Source organism: Dendronephthya gigantea, unplaced genomic scaffold, assembly GCF_004324835.1.
Source record: "Dendronephthya gigantea isolate DGI-Jeju-01 unplaced genomic scaffold, DenGig_1.0 000000F, whole genome shotgun sequence".
In the NCBI taxonomy this organism is placed as follows: Eukaryota; Metazoa; Cnidaria; class Anthozoa; order Malacalcyonacea; family Nephtheidae; genus Dendronephthya; species Dendronephthya gigantea.
In genome coordinates, this window is record NW_021163010.1 from 1,660,753 (window position 1) to 1,678,933 (window position 18,181).

The window sequence follows — 18,181 nt, forward strand, 5'->3', positions numbered from 1 at the left end:
GTTCCATATAACTGCTGCATATCATATGCGTCACCTACCATCACAATTGGTACCATTTCCTTCATAACCAACATGACAATTACAGGTAAAAGAACCAATCGTGTTCGTGCAATCAGCTTTCACGTGACAATTGTCAGTATTAGCTGCACATTCGTCGATATCTAAAAAATACATCACATAAGGTATAAAGCTGGTGCAAATAAGAGACAACCTCACAGTCACATCTTATAGTCTTTTTTGCTTTACAAATCTGGCATCGTGTAAACGAGTCCCAGATTAAACAAAATTTGAATAACAGCTTACTAGCTTACCTTCGCAGTATGTACCATTCCCAGCATATCCAGTTTTGCACACGCAGGAAAATGCCCCGAAGCTGTTAAAACAATTGGCATGTATATGACAGTTATGTAAACCAGAATCGCATTCGTTGATATCTGAAAAACAAAACCAGAACGTTTCATTTCGCCAAAAAATAATTTTGTAAATAATAATTTTAGGCAGTTTCTTAAGCTAAATTGTCTCTCGATGTTGCATGAGTTTCTGTATACTTACCAACACAGACACCGTTTAGTAGCCTTAAACCGGATCCACACTGGCATATGAACGATCCCTGGGTATTAACACAAGTTGAGGAGCTTGGGCAGTTGTGAGTTGCACGTGCACACTCATCAATGTCTGTTAAATAAAGCAGAGATTGGCATTTTATTTACAACTAAAGGTCCAGGTATTATTACACTATTGTATAGGACGTAAAAACGTCTGGCGAAAAACCATTGCTTCTTCTCTTCTCTCTCCCTTTTTTTGTTTTTTAATACATTGTCCTACCAGCCAAGACAAGGAAGAACTAGTTCCTACCCCGAAAGTGATAGTCCAATGTTACTTACAGTACAGTGAACTGATAGACGTTGCACAACGATCAGAAAGCGGATAAGAGACTGTTTTTACATAACATCATTTCACATCTCAAATAATTGTATTCATCCCAAATATGGTTTTACTATTTACGTAACCGTTGTACAAAGGACTAGTTGATGGGAATATTTTTTTGGTTAGTCTTGGGAAATGTTGGAAAGCCAGGAGTCGGGCAGTATTACTACCATTCTATGACAATTAAATATAATAAAAACGTCAATGACTATTTTGCTCCAGCGTTAAGTCATCATACCTGTGCAACTGACTCCATTTCCTTCAAAACCAGTCTTACAAGTACAGGTAAAGGATCCTCTTGTGTTTGCGCAATTTGCGTTTGGATCACAATTATGTGTACCCAATATGCACTCGTCGATATCTGCAAATTATTATATACAATATTATTTCTTAAATCACTGATTTCACAAGTCGGATATGACAAGTTTCATTATTCTGTTCGTTTAAGTCATTTCTCAGAGTGTTTTGACCGCGTTCATAAAATTTTTACAATGGCTTGCTGATCCAAAATCCAAACATTGCTTTTGTATTTGTGTGTTTTCTCTACTGATATTTGGAGTATTTTTAGGTTGACTTATTAGTTGGTCTCCGTTTTCATGCCATTTGTTGGTTAATTAGTTTGCTAATTGTTTGCTTCAATTGTTCAAAGATTCGTCAGTCGCTCAAACGACTGGAAACGTTTAAGATAAATCAAAATAAAAAAAACTATACCTGTGCATGTTCTGCCATCTCCACTGAAACCAACTTTACATCTACAAGTATAACTTCCCATTGTATTCTCACAAATGCCATCTGAACTACATGTGTCTATATTCGTCGCACACTCATCAATGTCTTAAAAAAAGAACTGTTGTGTGAAAAAAACGAGTCTTCGTTTGAAAACAATACAATAAAAAGGAAATTTAGGAGAACTTTACTATCTTAATAAAATATATGTTTACCTGTACAAGATACTCCATTGCCTTGGAATCCAGTCTTGCACTGACATGTAAATGAACCAATGGTATCTGTACACGTGGCGTTCACATGACATTTGTGAATTCCAAGAGCACATTCGTTGATGTCTATAAGAAAGTAGTATATTTTTATAATTCCAAAAACGATGACAACAGAGGGTGTCAATCCAGTTAACGGATGATGGTTCCTTTCTGCATCTTAGCGTGTCGATAACAAAATATTGACACTGACTGACAAGCGTATGAGCAAAGTGAGGGAACATAAACGAGATTGTAAAGTTGTAAATGTAAACGATCAAAACTACAGAATAAACGTTCCCAGTATTTATTTCGGCTCGTGTTTCGCGCGCTTTTCTTAACTCTCGCAACATTCCCGTTTGGACGATCAGGCCATCCAAACACGGAAACTATTAAGTAATTGTATAGTCTTGCTTAATAATTGCATGACCTTAAATGTCTAAAATTGGAATTATACGATTTAAGATGGGAACTTCTATACACGTGAAGGAATATCGGTCAGTGATCCATCGACTAAACCATCTCGCTGAGAATATAACTGAAGAAACTTACTGTCACAAACGACTCCATTTCCAGAAAAGCCAGGTTTACAAGCACAGCTAAAATTACCAGGATTGTTTGTACACTGAGCATTAGCGTCACAATTGTCAGTTTGTTCCGCACACTCGTCAATGTCTAAAAAATATCAATCAGGCCATTAATTAATCGAACAAAAGAACCAGGAGTGTCAAATAACTTTTACTATCGATCAATCATCGTTTTCAAAACAATTTGTACTTTTGAACCTGACTTTCATATGTCATCATTCATCGACGATGTTTTACGACCCGTTATCGAATTTTTCGCACCAGTGACCTCAGACAAAGGGAATCCCAGATTCTTGGGACAAGTGTGAACAAGCCCTTAAGCCTGGACTACAGGGTGTATAAAAACCCCTGCAAATTCAGATAGGTTCGCTTCTATTTAATAACAAGAGCTCGTAGGCCCCTGGAAATTATTAGGGTTGCAGTTTTTTCTATGCACCCTGAATACCGGACGGTGCATGAAAATGACTTGTTCACGACAACTACGACTAAATGGAAACCAGGCTCAAGCTCAACATTCACTCTCACCACAATCGAGAAGCGTTCAGCATTCTCCCACATCACGACATCAGGTTATTGACCGTATCTTACTCACCTACACAAGTCCTTCCGTCTCCACGGTAACCGTCATTGCAAGTACAAGTGTACGATCCCTTGACATTGAAACAACGTCCATTTTGTCTGTCACAGAGATCGGTGCCCTGTGCGCACTCGTCAATATCTGCGTGAAATATATACATCACATTTCAATTTTTTTTCACTTTCGTCAAATTGGGACTTCCAGCCACGATGTAGGTTATGTTAATATTTGAGCGCAAAGGCGAAACCAAACCCAAAAAGTCAAGCATGCAATATAATATTTGTAAAACGCCCTTCATATAGGGCTTATTCTTGCCAGTTTTTTTAAATAGTTATCATAATTTGACATTTCTATTTTGCCCGGCTAAAATCATGCATGATTCATACATACCTGTACATACAAGACCGTCTCCTGTAAAACCTGGTCGACAAGCACAAAGGAATGATCCTTCTGTATTGGTACATGTCGCATTCAAATGACAATTGTCTAAATTGAGCTGGCATTCATCGATATCTACGAAAGAGGAAAAATAAAACCAAATTAATGAAACCCGAACACTCCACCCAAGTCACATAGTGTTGGGCAAACATTGAAACAAAAACGTCAGAAAGTTTTAAAGACAAATAAAATGTGCGGCAAAATACAAACCTGTACACGTCACTCCATCCCCTGTGTAACCAATCTTACAGGCGCAGGTAAATGATCCGATCGTATTAGAACAAGTTGCTTGACCGTCACAGTTGTCAGTTCCAAGTGCGCATTCGTCAATATCTTAAAAAAGCCATAAGAATTGTAAGAAAATGTATGGCGTTCATTTCGTGTCTCCTGACTGTTTAATATCAAAGAATTCAAGTACACGGTGAGTCGAACTTATGACTGGTTTGGTTTACCAGAGAATACCCTGATGTCCAACATGACGCACGAATAAAATGCATTTCTCTCCCCAGGAAAACATGTTTATTATATTAATTATTCACTACAACCAATCTCTGTCAAATCACAGCCGCTGCGCATGTGCAACAAATTTGAAAGTTTTTATGTTGAAAAGAGCGACAAAACACGAAGTGTATAATACCTACCAACACAGTTAGTGCCATTTCCACTGTATCCAGCATTACAAGCACATGAAAAGGACCCAGGGTTGTTGTTACATGTCGCTCGGGTGTTATGACAATTATCTGTATTACTAGCACATTCATCGATGTCTATATGAAGATAATATCTTTAGCGGTGTTCTAATAGTTACATAGAAATGAAAATGCGACCATGCACCAGAGGACTGGTCTGCTTGGAACAAATACAAAATATACAAAATATAGATATAGTAAGATATTGCGATGAAGGCTGGCAAATGCTTCATTACATTATTACCTCACAGAAAGACTAGTTCACAATCATCAAGATCGTAACTTACCAATACAAGAAAATCCATTTCCAGTCCAACCAACGTTGCACGCACATGTGTATGATCCATGGTTGTTTGTGCAGCTAGCTTGAGTATGACAGTTGTCAGTATTAAGGACGCATTCGTTGATATCTAAAAAGTAAAAATTTTTAGGATTTGAATTTGAAGCAATGACAAAAAAATGATATTACGCCAAAAAATTATGGGGATAAAATCGCCTTCCCTAAAGTGCACCATACATATTGAATTTTTCATATCGATAAAAATGTTTAAGCCTGGTTAAGCCTAGTCCTCGTAGGCCTCGTAGGTGACAAATAAAAACCAGGCTTCAAAGACTCACGTAGAACATGACACGTATAAAATATAGCTATAATCAGAGTAAAGTTTGAAGCAACGATTATTACCAAATGCTTATCAATTTTTTAGATTTCGTGTATTATAGGTCTCGGACATTATAAACATCTCCACTGGCTGTTAATTAAGTAGCTACCTTCAAAATGTGACCTGTTCCAATCGCAATCCGGTACCGTGTGCCCGGGCCCTAAGACTGCCTAAGGAATTGCAGTCGTGATATGTGATAAAATAGCTCTGCTCGTGTTTTAAATACGCAGTCACAATACCAACCTGTACATGTTTTTCCATCGCCTGTAAAACCAGTTTTACAAGCGCACCTAAATGAACCAATCGTGTTTGTACATGAGGCCTCGTTGGTGTTAGGATGACAGTCGTGAGTACCAGTTGTACACTCGTTAATATCTTGAAAAAAAAGTTTAGCGATTAACTTTGAATAACAAAAAATTACGACACTGACAGGGGAAGGAAAAGACAGAAATCATTTTGTCATACTGATGACACCGAACGGCCCACCACATTGGCATATACTATTGTACAATTCCAAAGTTTAAAGACTGCAACATCGTATTGTGTTTCACAATGACTTGCACAAAGAGCAAAAATAAATACCATCACAAATGACTCCATTTCCAGTAAACCCAGATTTACATTGACAAGTAAACGAACCAAATATGTTAGTACATGTGGCATTAACATGGCAATTATGTAGATTGAGAGTACACTCGTTTATGTCTAAAATAAAAAAAAATGAATCTGAAGATTGCTATATACGGATGAAACCGACTGTAGTGGACGAGCAATGGTAAGCAATGCTTTTATATCTGCTCTATCTATTCGGTACAAAATACGTAGCTAATTTTCTCATGTGGGTAAAAAATGTAATATAGATGGAGTACGTGCGACTTTAGTTATAACTGTAAATAAGCTATATTCAAACAAGCATTTTTCCTTGACAGTACGAAAGATAAACCCAAGTATCTTTGCCGTCGTCCATGTATAATTAATTACTCGACCCACCATTACAAGATAGACCATCTCCACTATAACCAGCCCTGCATGTACAAGTGAAACCTCCTTGTGTGTTTGCACAATTAGCATTTTGACCACAGTTATCAATATTTAACAAGCATTCATCAATATCTTAAAATGAAAAGTATATATTTATTGTTAATTAAAAACAAATGGAAGAGTATTTACTACATTTTATAAAATTAAAACTGTAAAGGTGGAGGAATAAGTAACATCCATCAATAATTAGCAATACCTTCTATACTGTATTTGTTGTCTCCATCAATAAGATAAGTTAATTCCAAAGGGAATATAGTAGCATATATCTTCACATTAAATTCATTAGCGCATTTGTAAAAATGGTTTCGCTGAAAAACCTACCTGTGCAAGTTCTTCCGTCTCCAGAATAACCTGTCTTACACTGACACGTGAATGAGCCAATAGTGTTTGTACAGTTAGCATTCGGGCTACAGTCATCAGTCTTTAATACGCATTCATCGATATCTAAATGGAATAAAAAAATTGCTCTATTAATGAGATATATCTATTATACCGGGCAGGTTTGGGGTATGATAGGGAAGAGATCAGAACACAAATTGAGTTTGAGGGTCTTACCTGTACAAGTTCGTCCATTTCCAGAGAAACCAGTATGACAAGTACAAGTATATGAACCGATTGTGTTGGTACAGTTTGCGTTAGCATCACAAGGGTTCGTGGAACATAATTCTACAATAACAATAAAATTTTATAACAATAAATATGTCTCCCTTATGGAATTACATGCTCTTAAGTATGCGAAATAAAATTATTTGAATATTCCAACTTTTTTAATAAGAAGCAATATCCTACTAACCACAAATAGTTGGCGTGGAATATTTTAGTGCCAAAGCAATCCTATGAAGAGGCCAAGAGACGAAATTGCCACAAAGGCGGAACGAGCTAACATTTTTCCAGCTTATTCCAAACAGGAAAGATGTGAATTCAGATGACCATCCATACATGCAACGCAACTGTTCTGCGGTCAGTCCAACGCGATTCTGGATTGTTTCACCAACAGTTTCACTGTCAATATTTCCAAATGTTGTTCCAAGTCTCGTTAACAAATCTTCAAACTTCTCCGTTTCCAAAACGATCTTTTTATTCATCAGTGGTACGGCTGAGGTTTGATACAGTGTTTGATACCCAGACATGGTTCTTTGGTATATTTCTAATACTGTGGTACCCAAGCATGACGCCAAATGAGTTACTGTGATTACAAAGGTACTGGGTGCGCTGCCAGTTTGAACTCTAATTGAAGATGTTCCATCTGCAAGTGTCACAACTGAAACACCACCTGTTCCTGCTGTAAGATTTGTCGAGAAAGCTATCGATAGTTGATCAAATGATTTCTCAATAGCTGCTTTTACCAGTCGGTACCATTCAAATGAGGGAAGATTAATGGCAACATATTTGTCCACGCCTGCTGGATTAAACTTGCTTAAAAATTCAACAATATCGTATCGCAGGTATAACGCTTCAAATACGAGACTGTGAGCCTCTTGTATCGTTAAATCGTCAATTTGAGCCCCAGTTCGTCCTGTTAAGGAGGCCAGACTGGATTTCGAAAAGCCATACGTTTGCAACAAGAGTGAAAGATATTGCTGATAATTGTTCTTCATAATGTCACTCAATGCACTGGAACTATTTAAAGTTCTGATTGCGTACGCGATTTGTGGAACCGAATAGGTGAGGATTTGAGCATTGGAGAGGCTTTGGGCCAGTTGAACTTGAGAAACAAGAGGAGTCTCCATCCAAATACCTTCCGAAATTGTGAACAGCAACTGATAAAAATCAAACCAGCTACTAATACCACTTGCGTTTCTTACAATGTTTAAAATATTTCTGTCCGTGATCGTAGCAAGATTGAATCTGACCTCATCTTCACCCAAAGATCGAGATAAAACAAAGGCAACATTACATGAAGGAAGTGTAGTTTGATATCCAAATATTGTCTTAGATAGATCAAAGGCAGAGCCAACAGTTGACAAAGGAATGCATTGAGAGAAATAACTGGACAACATTATATTTTCTATGGCGAAAAGCTGTGCCGATTTCCATCTGTATAATATCTCAAGATGACGTACTGAGAACTTGCTTATAGTATTTGCATAGTATGCCATAGTCTTAGATTGCCATTCAGCAACCGTCATTCCTGCTATAGCAATGGAGAACGTTTGATTTTCAAACAGATTCTTACGAGCAACCAAGTCGTCAAACGCCGGGAAAAATATGTCATCGAGTTGATTCATGTTATAGCCGTACAATGTTTCATTATTTGTGTTTAAAAGTTCCGCCAGTTCAGAGACAGTTACACCAAGTTGATCAGCACGGCATTTTATAGCTGCAGAAACGATATGTGGTACAAATAAAGGCCATTGGTCATTGATCACTCTTAAAGACGAAAGATTTAGCATTTGTTCCAAGACTGTCATGTTGAAACAAAATTTCTTCTCCATTGCTTCAACAGCAAATGCATGAATTTCTCCAATTGTCTTGCCCCCCAAATTTGTTAGGTCTATCACGGTAAGAGCAGTGTAATCTCTAAGATCTTGATCTTTCATGGAATAACAAACCGTGCAATTATATAACTTTTGTATCTCGAGCATCTCGATTGTGAGTTGACCCCGGTCAAGCAGTACGTAAGCGTCAAGAATTACTGTATTAAGAGTAGAGTCCACAATAACATTGAATGGACTTATCCCCTCTCCTACGCTCCTTGGTGTCTGCCAAACATCATAGGTTGTCACTTTATCAAAATATTCTTGGTTAAAAGCTTTAAAATTGTTTAAAGTTGGTGCAGGAAAGGTATTTAAGGGTGCACTGAGAATAGGGATACGAAACGTCCCATAGGCATTTCCCAAAATGCTCAACAACAGAAGTGCGGAGAGCAACATCATTTCTGAAACAATAGTAATAAAATTGAACTTAGTAAGAAACATTATTAAGCTTTCAAAAAGTCATGTTTAACATTTAAGGTGTTTAAGCTTTACATTCTTATAAATTATTCAAGCGAAATATTTTTAAACGTCATTTCTTTTCATGTTCCTACTTTCAAATCCCATTAGCGTTAGTAACAGGTGAAAGTCGTGAATGCCGGCCTGGGGGGGTCATGGCGACATACATATGTTTACGAAGTTTCTCTCCAAGACACCTATCTGCTAAATCGAAGTTGGAAAAGAAGCACAGTGACCCTCTATTTAACTATATCGAAGAAGAGAGCATAGTGAAAATGCAAAATTAATATAGTCGCAACATAATTTATATGTTGTACAATATGTACGCTCTTTTCCTCATGAAAAACAACTCATTTCGTGATTGAGGATTAAGTATCAGCGTGGGTTCGATTCCTTTCGGAGGGCTGATAGTTGATAGATATTTTTCAACTGTTCCTAGTTGTTTCTCACAAGTAAAAATTCGCTAAAAATTCTGTGTGAAAGGTTTCCACACAGTTTCCAAGTTTTATTATACGGTTTCCAAGCTAAATTATGAGCAAACACAATTCGAGTATTATTATACTGTCAGAGATTTCAAAACTTCAACACGAGCCCCTGGTGCTCCCTTACAACCCTATGTAATTTATTTTGTTACAATGTATTTTGTATGTAACAGTTTGGTATTTTGCGATGAAGAAAACTGAAAACCGCGCAAAAGGGATTGGTGCGAAATCGATGTTGTGATGTCACAATAGGAACCTGTCTAGGACATTCATGCGAAAAGCATTAGAAAAACATTATAGCATCAGCGTACGTAAGGGGGACATTGTTTCAATTGCATCCGACGCGACCCAAAGTGCAACGTGTAACCTATATAGGCCAGGGGCCGGTTATTCAAAGCTAGGTTAGCGCTAACCCTGGGTTAAATTTTAATCCTCTGTTTTTGTTTACGTGCTTCTGCGCCGCCGTTTATTTCAAAACTTTACAAAATATGATTTCTATTGAGCCATAAAATACTCATGATAAAAATATTCAACTTTTATGAAAAAGCGATGAAAAAATAGATGTAAGAATCTGCGTTAACCCTGGGTTAAGTTAACCGGCTTTTGAACAAACGGCCCCATATAGACACTGAAAATTCATTCAATAAAAGAAGTTGTTTTCTTTTGTTGTTGTTTTTTTTTATCAAATCACAGCTTTTCACATCCGTAAAGAACATCACGCTCTAAACGTTTGGCGGTGTTTGATCATGAAAGAATATCACCCCACAACGGATGTTAGTTAATTAAGAGTCACTTGCATGACTGTACACTAAAAATGTTGACGAACAATTTGTTTGCAGATACTTTTAAAAAATTCAAAATTTAAACCTAAATTTATTGTAAATTCAATTGAATTACAAAAATGTTTCTTGTTCTAACCTTACAAAGTCCTCTCAAAGTAAAATAGAGAAGATTTCGAGAAAGATAGCACTTAATATACAACTAAAACGTAAATCCCCCATAAAATGCCCTATATAATCAACTATAAATTATATAAACATGCATGTTGGTGCTCAGCCTTTTTTCCTATTTTAGAATTTTAGACTGCAAGTACGCAAAGCATCCTGGACACAAACATCGATCCTGGTTTTCTTCTGTGGTTTGTTTAATACAAAATATAACACAAATGATATAAGCAAGTAATAATATATCCTATAGGGAAAGCCCGAGTCTTTATCGTCTGAAAACCCCGGCTATGATAATATTTGCATGTCATTGAAACATGGAAATTCCTACATATTGTTAAAAACAATGAAGGTTTTTCTAGCATTGCCCAATTCTAACGGCAAGTTAAGTCAATTGAAATGCCACAGTAGGTGACCAAACACTTTCATAATAAAAAACATTCCAATTAAATGACTCACGCAAATATTCTCAAGGCCAGAACACCAACGGCATGCAATTATAAACTGAACGTTCCCCAAATGAAAGCTCCAAATTTGATTCAGCAAAAAGCATGACCCACGATATAAAAAAAAACTATTCTCTATACATTCATTATTCAACTCTATTGAAATGTAGGAATAAATTATGTGCAGAAATTAGCATAATCTAAAGATTATTTCGAAAAGCTAAAATTGAATAATATTCGTGCGGTCTAACATGAGATTTGTTTCAGATTTAAAGAAATATGGAAAAATCAAAAATCATAACGTATCTCTTTTTATTGTTGCAAGGTAAAAGCGCATGATAGTTGAAAGTTCCTCGTCATGGATGCTTGATTTGTAACACTGACGACTAGCAATAAATAAATATAAGTTTCAAAAATACCTCAAGAGAAATGTAGCTAACTCCTGGACGAGTAATGAATTTTCGAGACGAATAAGGACTAGAGGAAAAAGAAAAAAAAAGTCATAATTGAACAATTAACTGAAACCAGTGTATTTTAAAATCCTTAGTAATAGATTAACATATATTTACTATGTATACAATAGGGTTCTTTCATAAAAAAAGTTCTTTCATAATCATTTCATTAGAGACCTGGCTAAATAATAGCGGTCACATAAAAAATTCTAAAGTTTAAATTTGGAAACCGGCGCTACCTAACAGATGGTGTACATACATTCGCTGATTCTTTTAACGGCAGGAAAATGGCACAAAAGTAACCTTAACAAAATTTAAGATATATAGGGGAAAAATTTGAACGTTATATAGCTATCTAACTTTGTTCTTGCATGATGTGTGTACAAAAAGATACGTCAATAGCACCAAGTATATATATGCGAAATTTACAAAAACAACATTAGAATAAAATGATATAAAGGTCAATTTATAAGTTAAAGACGTGTGTGGTAGCGTCCATATCTAAAAAGTATTCAAATCGTTTACGTTTAAACTGTGCAATTGTCTTTTGATCTCGTATGTCCTTTGGTAATGAATTCCAATCTCTGGCAGCAAAGGTGTGATAATGAGGCCCCGTTTACACTATACACGTTTATACGCTTATCTCTGTCCCCGAACTTTTATGTTAAAGCAATCATGCTATCATAATTTCGGTGTTCAAACTTGCTATGGCATAGCTATTTTGATGTCATTGACATGCGAATCCGGTTTATTGTAACAGGGCCTATAAATTCTAGACATTAACCACGGTATGCTTCGAAGTGGCGTTTCACACGGTATGTGATGGATAGAAAATTAAGCTTCTCATATTATTGGTGTGCCGCGGCGCAATGATGGACAAGTTGGTCATGTGTCAAATGTACTTATATCAGAGTAACGTTCGTTCGTCACTTAAATCACAGTTAAATCGATCTAAACATAGCTAATCATAACGGTGCCGTATACTCCAATTAATAAAACATGCAGCTAAGACCCTACGTGCTAAACATGACACACCAGAGTTGGCTTTGGGCATGTGTCTAAGTACATAAATTTCAATTAACTTACTTTGAGATCTTTACAAGCGTTTTATAAACACCAAGGGTCTTCAGCAGTGTCTTCACCTCCGTGGGATGCAAGACTAAAAGGGCGTCACATATAATATGAAAATATGTAATGAAATCCAGGACTCCTACTGTGAGTTTGTGGGAGTTGCATAGGAATGCATAGGAATGTATTCGAGAACGATCAATCTACTTCTAACACAATCTAGATTTAAATTCATTTTCGATAATTCTGTTCTTACAATCTTGCTAAAATCAAGCCACGTATTTTAAATTATATATAGCTACGTGTGTTTTTATCTGTTTCGTTCTGCAACGCCAACAGGCAACGGAAGAGTATCGTAAAATTTATATGTTGCTTCATTACTTTGGGAGGACCTTGAAAATTTCTTGGCTTTTACCAAATTAATACAGATGAATAAGCTTCCCACGAAACACGAAACAATTATAAGAAGCGTAATAGGATACTTTGTGGTGTAAATATATATGTGATCAAGAAAAAATCAAGCATTGATAAAATCGAATGCCGTCAAAACTTAATTACATAGAATTTCAATTCTTAAGACTTAACATAATTGCACAAATACTCAAAATTTGTTGTTGCAAGAATTGCATATTGTATAGTGCAGTAATATTTATGACAAATTCCAAATGTTATGAATGCCAGCAAGCATATAAACTGTTTTATGCAACAATGTAAATGTCAATGCTGACAATGCATCGTAGACAATTCATTAGTATAAAGAAGTGTGAACAGACTGGACGAACGTCAGGGAATTTTCAGTTGTAATGAACATGGCTAATTTCGATGTCAAAAACCAAAAAAAGATTCTTTAAAAACTTCATTTCAAAATTTTAAACTTATACTGCATCAAAACTGATGTTCGCTAGCCTAATCTGTTAATTAAAGCCGGTGTCAAACATGCAAAGGCTGGACACGTAACGAAGATAACACGAGAAAATGAAAATACTGAGAGTTGTTCATTAAGGATGGGGAGATGCCTGTATATTGTAGAGTATCGAATATAAAAAACGATGATTGAATCCCACTTGCATGAAATAATTTAAAAACATTGTAAATAGTGAGTGACATTGCATGTATAGGTTATATATAGTAACTATAAAACTGCATGCCACATATTTAAAGAGATAAAATCTATAGAGTGTAGTTAATATCCGGAAATGTATTGTTTGGTGCACAGAAATTAGCATTTGATTAATAAACCAATGTTCAGACAAAATATTTAGACACAACATGCAAACTGAGAAACATAAATCAAATTCCATCACGTTATAGCTGTTAAAACTAATGACTACTCGTGAATAACGACGTTCCTTATGCTATATCGTATATATAATAATATGAGCAGTCTTCCAGTTATTGACAAATATATATTTGTTGTTATCTTTATCGACATCGTATGCCCTAATTTTTGATTCGTCATTTTTTTCACTGTGATCCGTCATGTTTCTTCCCGTCACGGCAGGACAAAAAAAACGTGAAGGTACACCCACTGGTGGTCAGTGGTCACTTGCTCTGCATACCCGCCAACCAAAGGTTTAGTTTGACCCTCAACTAAGGTGAGAACGGGAGTCCCACACAGCTTGCAAATGTCTAGCTCCTACTGCGTTTGCGCTGGTTTTATACTGCAAAATCATCTCAAGTTTCGCAGAAATTTTTCTCTTTATCAGCCTGCATGGTTGTTGTATTAAACGTGTATGTTAACAAAACTTTCTCTTTCATTTGTTTTGACATAGAAACATACAATTGTAGCTATATACCTGAGATGACTTGGGATGCACTAGGAACATTTCCATTTTGCATGTATGAACTGTATGCTTGCGCATCATAAGCCATCATTTAATATTTCAGTTTAGCTATGACAACTGTAATAGTATTGCAACAGCTATATTTGCCTGATGGTCATGCAGATAAGAAAATCTTACCACTTAAAAGTACAAAAGATATAAGCTTCAGTATGCAAATCGTTTTAGGATTAAACGTGATTCGAATTAATCTATAATATATAACAAAATATAACTATAAAAATAAAATATGGAGATAACTTTTTACTGCTTTTTGTGCATATGTTTGTCTGCATGGTGTCAGAACCTAGATGTAAATTTACAAAAACTTATCTAGTTTACTTTCTAAATTAAATCTGGAAAAATCATTTGGGTGTATTATGGCGTGCGCAGAAGTTTATGTTCGCTGAAGAAGTTAATTCTTGAGTAATAAATACTGGTTGTCATATTCCTACAACAAATTTAACAATCGCGTGTGTTTAAATATGTTACCGCCTTATACGATGCGTGCTGAGTCGTAATCTTCAATAGTTTAACGCCTCTGCAAGTTGATACCGCTGAAATACTTAAGCATTGTGTAGTTCACCTCATGCAGCTTCTGCGGAAACCACAGTTTTATTTGCTTTCTTTGTTGAAGACGTCTGACAATTTGAATACGTCGAATACTTTCCAGAAGAGATATGTCAACTAATATTATACTAATACATGATTGCATGCATGAAGCATTTCATGATATTCAAGACGCTGTTTGTAGATGGGCGTTATAAAGGTCTGTTCACACGATCCAATTTTGTTGGATCCAATTCACTTCTGATGGATGCTTTATAGTCTGTTGTCTTGTAATGTATATCAGCAACAAATCCACTGAAGCCAATGCAATACTGCTTCATCGATAACCGACTATATTCCATACGTCAGAAGTGAATTGGATCCAAAAATTGGCAAGTCGCTAAACGTACTGCTCCATGTATTAGCTCTATCATTACGACGTAGAACTTGGCCCTAAACGAGCTCTGGCTAAATTTCCGGGCAAAAATTCACAGTAACGATCTTCCCATGGCAACAGGGCAAATACCCAATGTATATACATCAGAATTTCGTGACTTAAATCCGCTATGCATGAAAATATTAACCGCCCCTTTTGGTTTAGTTTGTCGTCAATAAGCCAACTAACACGAAAAACATTTCGTCTCCGTCGCTTAAACTCCCCACCGAACTTTTTGTCAATCATGTGACGATTTATCAGTTGAATTTTCTATTTTGAACTGATTCCATCTTTCCAAGATATTAACCTCCGAAAAAAATATAGGGATGGATCGCTGTTATTTAGACAGAGAAGACGACTAACAAGTAACAACAGAATGTTTATGCTACAAACGCATTTTTGTGACTCCGATAAGGCATAATAGGTTATAACTGTCATGCCTTTTGTGCTCAGGGTTCGAAGGTTAGAGTTAGAGTTCTCAAAAAAACCTAAATTGAAACCTAAAACTTTTATTAAATCTCCAGCTACATCGGTATCTGTATTAATTACATCTAATATGTTTTGTACTAAAAAGCATTTTAAATATTTGTACACGAAACTACGAAAAGGAATGTCGTTTTAAAGCAATGTGAGAATTTGCATTGACGAACATTAAATGGGGCATGTAGAAGTGCGCCAGACAGATTTTTCCAGATTTGCGTTAACGAGTTGCGTAATTTGTTCTTTTTTCAGGGGTGGCATAACATATTTTGTTTGGGGGGGGGATGAAATTAAAACTGGAAAATTAATCGTATTATATTATTATAGACAGCATGCCTTCCGCAAAGTGTCCACGGTGTTTCGTGAAACCAAAACTGCGAAGGAAACTGTGACAGCAGCGTAATGAGAAAGCAAGGGAAATCGCTCCTTGAACGCAGTTTTGACTCCGAAGAGTATTGAGATGTTCCTCATTAGTTAGATGACTGAATGTTCTTGTTTAACTTAGGATATTTAACAACTTGTTAAGTTTACTCGCACCATCTTGTTCCGTGTACATACCTTATTCGTCCACGGATACCAGCATGGACCCGAGTCATAGGGTTATCCACAACAGGAAGAGATTGCGCAACGCTGTATATATATTGTTTCATATTTCACTTGATCGTTTATTATGATCGTCATCGCCCAAAAATGTTCTGCAGAATCGTTTTAGTTCTTGCTTTCATAATTCATGTTCAAGCAGACTTGCTGCAGATATCGGTTGATCCAGGAACACAACGTCTTGTCGACACACTGGGTCGTGAAATATTAATTCATGGCACGAATATTGTTATCAAGAAGTTCCCTTGGCATCCAGAAACGACGGGTTTTGGCCAAGATACATTCTCAGAAGAAGACATGAAATTTATGCAATCTCTTGGGTTGAATGGTGTCCGTCTTGGCATGATGTGGCCTGGCTTAGTTCCCAACAAAGGACAATTCAACGAAACCTATTTAAAAACAATGGTTGATTTAGTAACGAAAGCGGCAGAATATGGTATTTATATCCTATTGGACATGCATCAGGATGTAATGTCTCGTCGCTTTTGTGTTGAAGGTTTTCCTAGCTGGACTATTGACTCAGAAATAGCGAAGAACTTTCCATTTCCATTACACGAACCCTATAAACTCGATCCTGAGACAGGATTCCCAAGTTCAGAAGACTGTAGTCGTTTTTCATGGGCAACATATTACCTTACACAGGCGGTGGGAAAATCGTTTGAAAATCTTTATACGAATGTCGATGGCCTAAGAGATGACTGGGCAAATTTTTGGGTTAAAACCGCACAAACATTTAAAAAACATACAAATGTGATGGGTTATGAATTGATTAACGAACCTTGGGCAGGCGATGTATACAGTAATCCTGGATTATTGATACCAACTGTAGCTGATAAAAAGAACCTAGAGCCAGCTTACAATGCTTTGGCGAAAGCAATCCGAGCAGTCGACGATGAACACTGTATCTTCTTTGAGCCTGTTACATGGGATGATTTCGGAGTAGGCTTCGAAACTGTACCAGGGGGAAACGCTTATCAAAACAGAAGTGTGTTGAGCTACCATTATTATGTCCCCCCTAATTTCAATGTCAACCTGAACTTCGATGTCCGTTTGTGTGATTTAAGAAAGTTAAAATGTGGAGGGATGTTGACAGAATTTGCAACTTATACATCGTCATCAGCTGCAGAAATGTTCAAAGTTTTGAGAGATGCTGATTTGACATTTCAGTCGTGGTTGGGATGGGAGTATTATGGCTCTAAACAAACCTCTGAAGAAAGTCCAACTGCTCGAATATACAACACCAGCCGTACATATCCCCAGGCAGTCGCTGGTCATGTCCTGGATCTCAATTTTGACCACCATACAAATGATTTCCGCGTACTATACGAAATCACCGAGAAATGCCGTAGTTATAAAACAGTGATCTATTTAAACCAAGAACTTCATTATCCCAACGGTTATAACGTGATAGTTGATTCTACAGGTCATGTGACATGGTATTCGAAAGAAAGTAACTATGTTATAGTTGAGCACAGTGTGGATCTGAACCCTGGTGATAACGTACTCGTACGTATAACACCACTATAAGTGCAGGAACTGAATGCCTGACGTCTTGAAGAAATGAAATATTCACCATTTTTTTTCAACACTATCGATAATAGAACACACGATTAGAACGGGGATTTACTTGACAAAGCATCTATATCTATAAATCAATCTCTATCTATAAATCAATATACATACATGTATGTATGTACACACACATGTATGTATTATTACACTTATAATTATGTTCTCCCTAAATAAATTATTAAATGTTTTGTAAAAGCAAATTTCTTATGACGACTTTGGAATATTATTGAATGTATTTCGTACTTAAAAAAGGACGATTTGAGGAAAATTACTCTGAATATAGGTACGTTACCAAGCAACAATATCACTCTGATCTTGGAACATTGATGCAAAATATCGATGCTGCGAGTGTTTTCTGTATGACCATTGTAGTTTGCATAAAACTTGTCTCGCGACATGCAGAAACAAGCTAGTACTGTTGTGAAAACTGCCTTTCTTTAAAATATCGAGGAACAGACAAAAGCAAATATTTCTTACAGTAGCTATGGAACTGCATGGTTTATTGAT

At 36.4% G+C, this 18,181-nt stretch overlaps 2 protein-coding genes across 7 annotated transcripts in view; one reads left to right on the top strand and one right to left on the bottom strand.

The window, feature by feature from the left end:
- Nucleotides 1-16,144, bottom strand: part of LOC114533022 (fibrillin-2-like) — a 48,831-nt gene extending 32,687 nt beyond the window's left edge. For 4 of the 6 annotated variants that reach the window (XM_028554913.1, XM_028554844.1, XM_028554711.1 and 1 more), the window contains exons 1-21: nucleotides 16,061-16,144; nucleotides 12,236-12,308; nucleotides 11,117-11,174; nucleotides 6,686-8,770; nucleotides 6,448-6,558; nucleotides 6,214-6,336; nucleotides 5,842-5,964; nucleotides 5,434-5,556; nucleotides 5,095-5,226; nucleotides 4,480-4,602; nucleotides 4,145-4,270; nucleotides 3,714-3,836; nucleotides 3,456-3,578; nucleotides 3,081-3,206; nucleotides 2,454-2,576; nucleotides 1,869-1,991; nucleotides 1,639-1,761; nucleotides 1,166-1,288; nucleotides 553-675; nucleotides 312-434; nucleotides 39-161 (exon numbers count right to left, since the gene is read on the bottom strand). In XM_028554913.1, the coding sequence (XP_028410714.1) occupies nucleotides 39-161; nucleotides 312-434; nucleotides 553-675; nucleotides 1,166-1,288; nucleotides 1,639-1,761; nucleotides 1,869-1,991; nucleotides 2,454-2,576; nucleotides 3,081-3,206; nucleotides 3,456-3,578; nucleotides 3,714-3,836; nucleotides 4,145-4,270; nucleotides 4,480-4,602; nucleotides 5,095-5,226; nucleotides 5,434-5,556; nucleotides 5,842-5,964; nucleotides 6,214-6,336; nucleotides 6,448-6,558; nucleotides 6,686-8,768 (4,177 nt within the window). In that variant the 5' untranslated portion in view covers nucleotides 8,769-8,770; nucleotides 11,117-11,174; nucleotides 12,236-12,308; nucleotides 16,061-16,144. Of the gene's footprint in view, nucleotides 1-38; nucleotides 162-311; nucleotides 435-552; nucleotides 676-1,165; nucleotides 1,289-1,638; nucleotides 1,762-1,868; nucleotides 1,992-2,453; nucleotides 2,577-3,080; nucleotides 3,207-3,455; nucleotides 3,579-3,713; nucleotides 3,837-4,144; nucleotides 4,271-4,479; nucleotides 4,603-5,094; nucleotides 5,227-5,433; nucleotides 5,557-5,841; nucleotides 5,965-6,213; nucleotides 6,337-6,447; nucleotides 6,559-6,685; nucleotides 8,771-10,710; nucleotides 10,731-11,116; nucleotides 11,175-12,235; nucleotides 12,309-16,060 lie in introns of those variants that run through there. The other 2 variants (XM_028554781.1, XM_028554683.1) reach the window with 2 other exon arrangements.
- Nucleotides 16,145-16,170: 26 nt separating this feature from the next.
- Nucleotides 16,171-18,170, top strand: LOC114533612 (endoglycoceramidase-like). The gene has a single exon (XM_028555215.1). It carries the CDS (start codon nucleotides 16,193-16,195, stop codon nucleotides 17,627-17,629), a length of 1,437 nt encoding a protein of 478 aa, XP_028411016.1. The 5' UTR covers nucleotides 16,171-16,192; the 3' UTR covers nucleotides 17,630-18,170.
- The last annotated feature ends 11 nt before the right edge of the window (nucleotides 18,171-18,181 follow it).

Coding starts and splice junctions, on each gene's coding strand:
- LOC114533612 (XM_028555215.1), top strand. CDS start 16,193: ATGTTCTGCAGAATCGTTTTAGTTCTTGCTTTCATAATTCATGTTCAA.